The sequence below is a fragment of the Callionymus lyra genome, chromosome 15 (assembly GCF_982586985.1).
Source record: "Callionymus lyra chromosome 15, fCalLyr1.hap1.1, whole genome shotgun sequence".
NCBI lineage: Eukaryota > Metazoa > Chordata > Actinopteri > Syngnathiformes > Callionymidae > Callionymus > Callionymus lyra.
The window spans coordinates 23,471,503-23,482,377 of record NC_141832.1 but is presented as its reverse complement, the minus strand read 5'-3'; the positions used below and the strand labels follow the sequence as shown (position 1 = coordinate 23,482,377).

General features: G+C 39.9%; 1 protein-coding gene across 2 annotated transcripts; it reads right to left on the bottom strand.

Annotated features, from left to right (window-relative positions):
• Window positions 1-118: 118 nt before the first annotated feature.
• Window positions 119-8,841, bottom strand: csf2rb (colony stimulating factor 2 receptor subunit beta). 2 transcript variants are annotated; one of them, XM_087809323.1, is made up of 16 exons: window positions 8,716-8,841; window positions 6,820-6,962; window positions 6,401-6,518; window positions 5,984-6,156; window positions 5,769-5,917; window positions 4,782-4,926; window positions 4,569-4,707; window positions 4,350-4,498; window positions 3,941-4,074; window positions 3,677-3,866; window positions 3,001-3,097; window positions 2,874-2,940; window positions 2,743-2,819; window positions 2,535-2,682; window positions 2,120-2,413; window positions 119-829 (listed from the first exon to the last, which is right to left on the bottom strand). In XM_087809323.1, the coding sequence occupies exons 2-16, from the start codon at window positions 6,914-6,916 to the stop codon at window positions 752-754; spliced, it is 2,055 nt and encodes a 684-aa protein (XP_087665449.1). In that variant the 5' UTR covers window positions 6,917-6,962; window positions 8,716-8,841; the 3' UTR covers window positions 119-751. The 2 variants fall into 2 exon arrangements, 1 of the variants encoding a protein (XP_087665449.1); XR_015713406.1 differs by having other exon boundaries at window positions 811-829; window positions 1,181-2,413.
• Between the last annotated feature and the right edge of the window lie 2,034 nt (window positions 8,842-10,875).

Sequence of the window (10,875 nt, the reverse complement as noted above, 5' to 3'; positions counted from 1 at the left end):
ATGTTCTTTCTCTGGCCTTCTGACACCAGAAGCTTGTGTGTCTTCACAATTACTTCCAGTTAGTCTTTTGTCAACTTAACACAGACACACTAGCTCCAAACAGCAGGCCATCCTCAAATTCATCACGGAGGTGGGAAGCCGGCGTTCCTCGGCTGTACGCGCAGCTCCTAACCCCCGCTGCACTCTAACAACAGAAGGGCGTAGAAGTGTTCGACTGACTGACAAACACATACAAGAAGACTCACACAGGGGTCAACCACCATGACAGTGTTGGGGGGTCACTGATGGACTGTGACTAAAGACACAGATGACTGACTGACCTTAAAGGATGATACGCCTTGATAGATCTGAACAGCACTTTTACATAATGACTGTCGATCGACTAAGAAGTAACAAGACTTTTCGTTAAAGTCTAAAACTCTAAAAGTGAAGAAAACAGAGGTTTATTGGTTGGAAAGTAGCTTTGTTTCCTCTCCATATCGTCAACTCCATTCGTTGAAATGGAAGGAGTCTCAGTTCCCAATGTAGCGCCCTGGATTCCCTGATGGACCGCAGTGAGGAAACAGGAGATTACACAAGTATCCGTGAGTACACATATTTTCCTGTTATTGTGTACAACAACAGACTCAAAGTGCTACGTCACAGACACACAGATCTATACTGGGCTGCTCGCTCTGACGGTGCCACTGGGGATCGTAACGCTCTTTCTCGTCATAAACCCGAAGTCAAGGTCAAATAAGTTCCTGTCCCGTCAGGCAACGTGACTCGCTTGTTGTGTTTCAAACTGCCCTGGATCCTCAGCAGACAGGAAATCGTACCTTGCATTGGTCTGGAAACACAGGAAGTTGATATCAGCATGCTTGAAATTCCATGATTATGTTTTTCATCGCAGAGACAAAGAAGATGTTTGTGTGTCGATCACAGAAAGTACTTGTGTTGATGTTTTGTTTTAGCTCGAGGTAAACAACAATTAACCATTCTGTTCTGTCCGTTCTGTATAAGAGAAATATATTAAAGTAAATCTAATTATTATTATGTATGACGTGTAGTTTCCCACATCAGAACATTTAAATTAATCTTTACATCTATGTCACTGATACACTGCACTTCATAAGACTTGAAGCAATTAATCTAGTATTACTTAGCTATATAAATAAAAATTACTTACTTACTTACTTACTTATATTAGCAGTCAGGTTAAAATAAAGCTTGAGACCTTCACTCTTGCAATGGTTTGCGAGATGCACTCTTCTATCTGTGATGTAGGTTAAAGGAACAATGTGTTTGTAAAAATACATGGAGGCTTTATTTCTTATATTCAAAAATCATGTTTTGCAAACATGATTTTTGTGTTAATGACCGACATGGCCGAGGCCTGAACCAGATCTCATGTTTCACACCAGAATATCTTCACTCGTGTGGCTACACTGTCAAGCATCAGCAAAAAGAAAAAAGTCAATAACAAATTGTAAATATATCTTTTTCACTTTGGCTAGAGTGTTGACAACAAGGCTCCAGGTCACACACCTCTGTGCAAACACTAAACTCTGACCGCAGCAAGTGAGCCTTCCCATCGGCTCAGTGGCTGCACTTTCAAGCACATTTTCTTCTATTTCAAGTCTTTTAAATCACACGAAAAATGTTTTAATGTCATCAGTTTGAAGAGATTTCTACTCAAGTACATGAAAAATAACTATATCCTTGAACTCTCATACAGAGAAATATATTCATTGTTAAAATAATGCTCTTGATACTTTGCTCACTTTTAATAGAATTATTGTGGAGAAAGTTTAGAATTGAATCCCTATACCTCTCATATTAAAACAAGAAACGTTTCATTTCTAATATTAAATCGATTTGTTAATAAGATTCTTTACTTTATTTAATAACAATTTCTCTATAGTAGAGAATTTGTCATTTACAGAGTGGTATAAATAATTCCAGTGTCTGAGTAAAAAGGGTTTATATTATATTTGTGTCAGGTTGTATGTGTCTGACATGATGAGAATGTCTAAAACATGTGAAGAGGAAATGACCACAGTTTTCTTGAACAAGCCTTATCACAGTCTACAGTGGAACACTGCCTCTAGTGGCGATCTATATCTTTAGGTTACTTCACTTCATTTGCAGGAAGAGAGCAGTAGCCCGAGGCCTTGATGGACGGCCAGGAGGTGAAAGGTCCAGCGACATAGGGGTCACTGCTGGTGGGCTCATTAAGGGGTGAGTGTGTCAACGCTCCATCACGGGCCTCTGGGATGTCTGGGCACTTTGGGTCAGAGTCACGGCAGTTACAGATGAACCGGTCCTGGGACACGAGGTCTGGTGTCCACCTGGACGCAAGAGAGCTGGGGAGGCAGACGTAAGCTTCTTCCGATGTCTCTGTTCTCTCCGTGGCTTCAGGTGCGAAGTTTGGCTGAAGACACACATACATAACTTATGAAGCAGATGATGAACGTGCTAAAACAAAACATCAACACAAGTACTTTCTGTGATCGACACACAAACATCTTCTTTGTTCTTTGAGAACCTCTCACCTCACAGAAGATATACGGGCCACTAAAACCCATGGCAGACAGATGAGGCTCCAGACTCTCTTGAGAGGGAGAGTTTTCACTGCTCCAGTATCCTCGGTTCCCCCATTCCCCACCATTAACGTCTTTGTGTGAGACGACAACAGAGTCGCTACGGAGAGAAGAAGATGTGATGTCGATCAACGTCTGATTGAGGAACACCTGAACGTACCAAGGTGGCTTTTCAAGCCGCTGCACTGCGCAGATGAAAGTCTTCTCACTCAGCAGGACGTGGGGTTTGGAGGAAAACTGAAGTCAAACGGTGATGAAATATTCTCACACAGTTGTGTTCAACATTCTCACCTTCAACTCAGAGATGATCCGACTTTTTCGTGGTGACGGAACCGAATCCGACCACAGAATAGCTCGTCTGTGAGAAACCCACATCAGTACAGGATGATATTCAATGAGAAGTGGAAGGGAATTGAACCTGTGACAGGCTGGGATGGTGAAGTAGATCGCTAGGAAGACAGCCACCACCAACACCCCGACACAGGAGTACACCACATTACTGAGGCTCCAGCCGGCTAACAGACAAAGAAGAGACGTGAGTCAGGTGCACGATGTGATGATGATGATGATGATGATGATGATGATGATGATGATGATGATGATGATGATGACGATGCACTATGTGTGCATGTCTATCTTTGGTGGCAAGTACTGCCACTACTACTCTTCGACCTAGATTATACCAGTGCTCATCGTACTACAGTTGTCTTTAAATACTGTCAGATATTTACCTGCTGCACAGATAAGCACACCTCCACCACTGTAGTACCATGAAACTTCTACACCTAGTACAGCGATCTACACACACACACACACACACACACAACTCCTATTTCTACTACTACAGTAGTAGTAATATTGATGGTACTACAGGTGCTCTAGTTCTAACACTAATCTATTTTCTTTAGAGGTACAAAAGTTAACCCATGTCAGATGTGATTAAGGACCAAAATAAATAGTTTAAAAAATATATATAGTTATAATATTTTTATTTGCCTTAAAAGTCTATACTAGCGCCAAAAAGAATTTTTGATGTCGTCCATTGTTTATAAACAAACAAAAACATTTAAATCTGAACTGTGATTGGCCAGTACCTGCGTGTGACGTCCACTCCGCCGGCTGCGTCCACTCGGACGGCGTCCCCTCATATAGTGACCCTTGCCCAGGCTGCACCACTGACCGCACCTGGACCCTGTAGCTATATGACGGGATCAGAGACGAATCTAGGATGTTCAGGAATCTATTCGAGACATTGAAGGGTTCAGAGCAGTCCTGATGGAGGAACTAAAGAATAAAAAACGAGATGATTAACTTGCAGTACACGTGTATGAACACTAGAGGGGCGCATTGAGCATCACCTGAAAGTCTGTCCGATTATAGCACACTTGATAGAGCAGCTGAATATCCGGTGACGTGTTCGGTTTGGTCCATTTCACCAGCCAGTTTCCATCTTTAGCCTTTATTTCGAGCTGCTTGGGAGGATTTGGACGAACTGCACGCAATATCCCGAGCACAAAATGTTATAAAATAAAACAATGAAGTGAATGTTCAATCAAGTAGAAAATAATTATTGCGTTAAAAAAAATAACAAAATATATCCTGTTTATGAAATAATGATACAAATATAAATAAAAGTTCAGTAAATTGCAGTTTGTGACCGCTAGATGGCGACAGAAACGTCTCGACTCATCATGCCGTGTTCACAACTTCTACTAAGATTTTATATCTTTCATGTTGTTCACCCCTTGTACGCCCACTGACACTCACTGTGTTTGTGAGCTTTGAATGAATTTGCCTTGTGTTTCTGGACGAGCTCCAGATGCAGATGTGCAGGATCTGTGGCCATCAGTGTGCAGCTGTAAGTAACTTTTCTCCCAGAATCTTGGACGGAGGAGTTCACACAACATCTTGTTGACCTAGAAGATTTGTTGAATTACTTTTTGATTTCTTAAATGTCACCTCTGGTTTGTGTTGGACATGACGTACAGTGAGCTCTGGTTGTCGCGACAGGCCAGCTGGTAGCTAATGATCTGGTCCTGAGCTCTGTTCACTTCCCAGCTGCACGACACAGACTCTTCTCCAGTCAGCACACAGCGCAACCTGGGATGCTGCCCGGAGTCTGGACCTTAACACAGGCAAGATAGAATGTAAAGGCCGTAGTTTCATCGACGCCACACCCCTGCTGAGTCTGAGACGAACCTTCCTCAGTCCTCCATGTCAAGACCGGACTCCAGCTGCTCCACTGGCTGACACTTGTTCGACCTCTGACCCTGGCTTCATAGGTGTGACCGGCTCTTAGTGATTGTTTAAGCAGTCTTACATCTGGTTGTGTCACAAGCTTTTTCTAAGAATAAAAGAGAATATTTAGTGCTTCAGATCAGTGACACCACTAAAAAGAAAATAGACAATGTTTTAATGATAGTAAGACATTTGCTATTTTTTAATTCTTGATTATAAAATCGTTTAATTTATGCTGTTATTTGCTCCCCGAAGGAATGTTGCAAATACCACATTTGCAACATGTGGTATTGATGGATTCTTACATTTTTTTAAAAAGTTCTTTTTATTCATTTAGTTAGCCGTATGACTTCAACTACTAAAAATACTAACAAATCACAATCCAAAATGCAAATTTCTAATCCGAGAATCATTTAAGAAGGAAGTATGTGTTGTGAATTATTGTATCTACAAACCAAAAAATAAGTGGTTTTTTTTTTGCTGGAGATGCTGCCCTTTATGCAAATTTCTAGTTTTCCCATGTGTTTTTTAAATAGTATTTGTTTTGTTATTTTATTTATAAAAATGTCAGAGTTGGAAAAAAAAAGGTTAAAGCATTTTTCTTTCATATTTATCGTTTCACAGCGTGTAAATGTAACTCTGAATACACTTTTTAACCCTTGTGTTATCTTAGGGGGCGAGGTGACCCGGTGGCACTGCATATGTATTCATGGTAGCCAGGAAGGCCGTTCACCTTGACTCTAAGGCAACACAAGGAATACCACAAACACTACTGGGTCACCTTGACCCTCAGACAACACAAGGGTTGATTACATTTTCATTCAGGTTGCCTCTATCACACACGTCTTCAGCAAATGAACATTTAACTTATATTATAGCTGCTTATATAACATATAGAATATTTTAATTCAAGAGCTGACAGGAAGTGAAACATGGTGAGCTTCTGACCGTCCACTCGTCCTCTCGCTGTGACCTGTAGTTCAGTTGGTACGTCATGTTCTTGCCCATGGGTTCAGGGTACGGACTGGCCCAGTGAAGTTCATAATCCCCAAAATCTGTCCGTTTAGAGGCCAAACGTTGCGGTGGAAGTGCTTGCACTGCACAAAATGCATCCCAGTGAGAGTGTGTTGAAGGTAGGTGTGTGTGGAGTGATGTTTACTCACGGTGCTCAGAGAGGTCCACAGGTGTGTGTTGAGCAGCACAAGAGATCTCCTGCCCACGAAAGAAGGCTGTGTATTCGGTGCTGATAGAGAAAGATTTGGTTCTGTATCGACACTGGACTGTTCTTCGTCCATCTGGGCGCAGAACCGCAGGTCCATGAGGAGGACAGAGAACACTGCAGGAGGATGAAGAGTTTGAAATGTTCAGATATTCAAAACATTTAAGTTTCCACAAATAAGTGTTAAGATGGCTTCTTTTTAAACTCATCCACACTATGTTCTCAATTCAGAAGCTTTTTAAATATTTGTATTTTAACTTTGATTGCTTTGATTTTCTCACTTAAGACAATAATTCTTTTCATGAACTTGTTCCTATGAAAACTGCATTCATGTTCATAAATGTTCACTTCTTACGTTTACCTTTGATCCTTTCTCAGGAACCAGAGCTGCAGTGGAGGTTGATGGTGCGATTCCTCGGTCCACTGGCAGTGCACGTAAGATTCATAGTCATTGTGGCACTGAAGAGAGTGCAGCAGAGCTGATGTTGAGGGGTGAAGACATGTTTTCATGAACACATAGTTGAACAAAGTGGGGATATTGAACACATATTCCATTCTTTTCAGGGTTCATAAACTCATGGGCAGATGCAGCTGGTAAGAGGCTAAGACTAACACACACATCTGTGTCAAACATTTAACAACAAAATACAAATAGAAAACTGAATACCCGCCAGCCTACCCCTTATTCTCAACAAGAATTGAGCTCCGGGGGGTCTGAGACCCCTGAATGATCTACATCTGAGGTGCCTGTCATGGTAGCCGTGTATAAGTGGGACTCACGGCTGTCGTGGGTCACATTGATGCCGCAGTGATTATGGTTCAAGAGAAGAGCCGGACGAGTCAACAGAGTCCCAATCACGACCAGAAGAAGCATCATCCTGACTCAGTGTGGGAACATCTCTATGCTTCGTGATGTCTCATGACTGTTGGAAAAAAGAGAAGTCACACCAAAGCCAGCAACTTCCACTTTAAGCTCTTATTCACAGCGTTATGACACACTTCCTTCCCAAATTCTCCCACACATAGAAGTCATCAGAAATGACATGTAAAGTTTTAAACCAGCAACCCTTACCATGAGCTTCATTTAACAAAAATATGTAAAAAATATATTGGAGAATTACTGTATTAATGTATGCTTTATGTGTGCTTAATTGTTGTGGCATTGCTTTATCAAAGTATTCAATTAAATTATTATTAATTCAAGAAATGATTTCCGGAACTATCTCATCGTTCTTGAATCCCTTGCATTGCTGTTCAAACAAGGCCCAAGAGCACTACTGCAACTAAGAGTTTCTAGCAGCTTGACATTTTTAAATGTCATGTTGACTAGTTTTGCTGATACACACTAATGTGTGTCTTCAAACGGAGGAACAACATTCTTATTTGAGTTTGATTATCTACTTGCCCTCATTTCACCAACAAAAACTTTCAATGGATGCGTTCAATCAACTTCATCACCTGAACCTTCTCGACGCCCCATCATCTACAGGTAGTCACTGTCAACAGTACAACCATCACTGTCAACTAATTATTCTTTTGTCTTTGTGTTTCTCTGTAGATAACTTTTATTTTATGTGTCCTGGTTTCCTCTCACAGAGCAGTCGTGACGCTAAACATTTTAATGCTCATTTTTTTGTGTATATTGTGTATATTTCAACTTTATTTCAAGAAATTATGAAGCAACTCTTCTTCGCCTACTGTGATGTGCGAACCAGTTTTGTATTTCTACTGCCATTGACAATTTTATCAGATGCAAAATAATGTTTAAATTTAAAGCATCCAACCTCCCAGTCGGTCTGAGTCTGATTCTGATTGAGGTTTCTGCCTTCTAAAAGGAAACCTTTCTTACTTCTGTCACCCTGGGATTCACTTATTGATGATTCGCTGGGACTTTTTTTCTCCGATATAGTCTTGTTTAAACTGTAAAGTGTATTGAGATAACTTTTTTAAGATTTGTAACTTTGATTAAAATTGAATTGATTTAAAAACGTAATCATCCTTTTTATTAAGTTCCTTTTAGTTTTAAAACCAAAACAGTCACCAATGTTATGGAAGATAATATTTCTACTATTAATCTTAAGGGAAAAATTGTGTGTGCTGAAGTTAATTTTATTAACGTTAAGCCAGACTTACACTCACAACAGAGAGAAACGGTTTAGTGAAACCATCATTCTTAATGTCATGAAACCATTGTTCTTTTTTGGTTATGATCTTCAGCCTTGACTGACTTCTGCTCCTCCAGATGTTTACGACAGTTGCAGGAAATCCCCGTCACAAGAAAAACATGTATTTTTAAGCACAGACAATACTCTTTTGGTGTAAGTAAATATTTTGTGTGTTCACAGAGAATGTTATCTGCTGCATTTATTTATTTTATTTTTGTACTTTCTTCTAGCTTGACAGGAAAGGAACTTTGAAATAATGTATCTATTATCAACAATCAACTGTTTAAAAAAATCAAATTTTTTCTATCAGTGGTATATCAATAAACTTGAGTTTATAAATAAAACTAATGACAACAGAGATTCACAAAAGGAGATTTAAACCCAATTAAAGCAATAAACCTTCAGGACCATTTTAAACTCCTAAACTTGTCTTTGACAGAGACTCTAAATAAATTCATGTCTAGAGAGTAAAACACGAGACTTGATGGATAAAAGTTTTCAGATCACTTACCTTGTATTTGAGTTCTTCTCAAACTCGTCTTGTTTAGTTTCCTGTTCCCTCTTCAAGAGTCTTGTCAGTTGTCTGTTTCTGACCGGATGTGCCGTCAGACGAGTTTCAGAGAAAAAAAAAAAAAAAACGTCTTCCTTGAATGTTTTTTATCTCCTTGGCAGAGGTTTTAATATAAGTATGAATTAGATTTGGACTTGATTTACTCTTTCACCAGTTGGTGATCAACCGGCAGCCGTTTTAAAACTCGCTAATGAATCCCATAATGCACAGAAACAGTTCTAGAAGTCAGATAAGCACCAGAAAAACGATCTTACTTTGAGGAAAGGCATGTTTCTCCTCTGAACCACAACAGTCAAAAACCGTAGAGAGGCTGTAACATGGTTATTTTTGTTTTTATATTGTTATAATTAACATGTTTCACGAAAGCATGACATTTATTTTCCAAATGCAACGACTAGTTCCTGGTCTGATGTTCGGAGGGAAGGAAGCGTATGCCTTAAATATCTCTCTGAGAAAATGAAATGATGGGGAAGTGTTTAGCTGTGACGAGGATGTGTGTTGATCACAGAGGAAGCTAGTAAGCACGACATCACATCTTGAACATCAATTTATTTAGACACCAAACAATGCATAAACAATATATCTCAGATTAATTATTTTACATTTTTCTATTCCTTCCATAAACATTTGTTTTCAAATGTGACTCATGGTTATTAAGAAGCATTAGCTGCATAACCTGCCTTTCTTACCAAACCTATTCTCTTGTGACATGTTCTCTGAGCAGGAGTTTATAAAAAGTTCTTTTGAATTGAGTTGGAAAAACAAAGTGAACATCTGGAGCAGTTTTTTCTCTTTCCTGCTGCAGTTCGATATAAACTCTTTGAGGCTAATGAGAATGAAATGCAAATTAAAGGGATCAATGATGTGTGTTTGTGTGTTTGCATGTGTGTGTGTGTGTGTGTGTGTGAGTCAGTTATTGGACACATTATTCCGGGCAGTCAATAAGCGTACATTACAGAAACAAAGTCATTTAGTGCGAGGGCTGCAGGCTAATGAACCGCTGACACATCTGACTCTGTTTGTTTTATTCGTTTATTTTAGTAGTTGCTGACTCTACAGCGATTACATCTCGTTTTCCACACTCCTGGGTGTTTGCAAACATTGCCACAGAATCAAAAATACGACAGTATTCGTGCTCAATACATTTAAAAAATAAATACATTTCTACTATAAATATCATTTTTTTCTATATGAATCTTTTCAGAACCTTTCCAAACTCTCCCGACCTTTACTTTACTTTCTTTATTGTCACCACAAAAGTTGTCTGCACCTTCTGCTCCACATGACTGCATCGTGAACCCGGCCCTGAACTGGTCACAAGGTCTGCGTGTTCTTAAAAGTATCAGCCTATGTGAGAGACACATCACACATCTCTTCACCCCCCTTTTTTTTTAACCAGCGCACTCGAGAGAGTCTCTCACGTCCACAAAGAACTCCTTCAATCCATTCAATTACACCATAATCCAATCCTGTGCTGAGATCTACGATCACCTCTGGACCACTAACGTAGTTCTGCCGTGGCTGCGGGAGGAGGAGGAGGAGGAGGAGGAGGAGGAGAGTGTGTTTCAATCACTCAGCAGTGAAAGAAGGGAGGTGAAGAGGAGTTGAAAAGAGAAGAAAGAGAATGAGGTCAGGGATATTGTGAATGTCCAGTGATCTGTCATCTTCATTTCAGCACTGGACATGTTTGAAGCAGCGTCATGTGACCACTAACTGCAGGGATCTTTGTTGAGCTCTTTAAAAGTGCTGCCGTCCGACTGAGGTTTATATTCGGGTCGAGTCTCCCTGCTGCCCTGAAGGTGTGAGAAGACAGGGAGCCTGAGGTGGAAAGTCTCAGTCATGATAAGAGGTCTCGCTCGGCTGTAGGACAACGAAAGATTCATTGATATGTTTTCTTCAATGTTGGATTAACTTGCCTTCCTATACACTTCTTTACAGTTAAGGCTTCAAAAAACAAGAATAATTATAAATATGATCTAGTCTCCAATGTTCTAAGCATCAGCTGCAACTAGTGATGACATCTTAGTACAATTATTTGTGGTCAATTATATAATTATATATTACAGTAATACGTTAACACATGCAATGTTGCTTTTCTTC

Coding starts and splice junctions, on each gene's coding strand:
- csf2rb (XM_087809323.1), bottom strand. CDS start 6,916: ATGATGCTTCTTCTGGTCGTGATTGGGACTCTGTTGACTCGTCCGGCT. Junction 4,927..5,768: donor AGCGAGAGGACGAGTGGACG/GTCAGAAGCTCA, acceptor TTTTATTCTTAG/AAAAAGCTTGTGACACAACC. Junction 3,867..3,940: donor ATAATCGGACAGACTTTCAG/GTGATGCTCAAT, acceptor TTTATTCTTTAG/TTCCTCCATCAGGACTGCTC.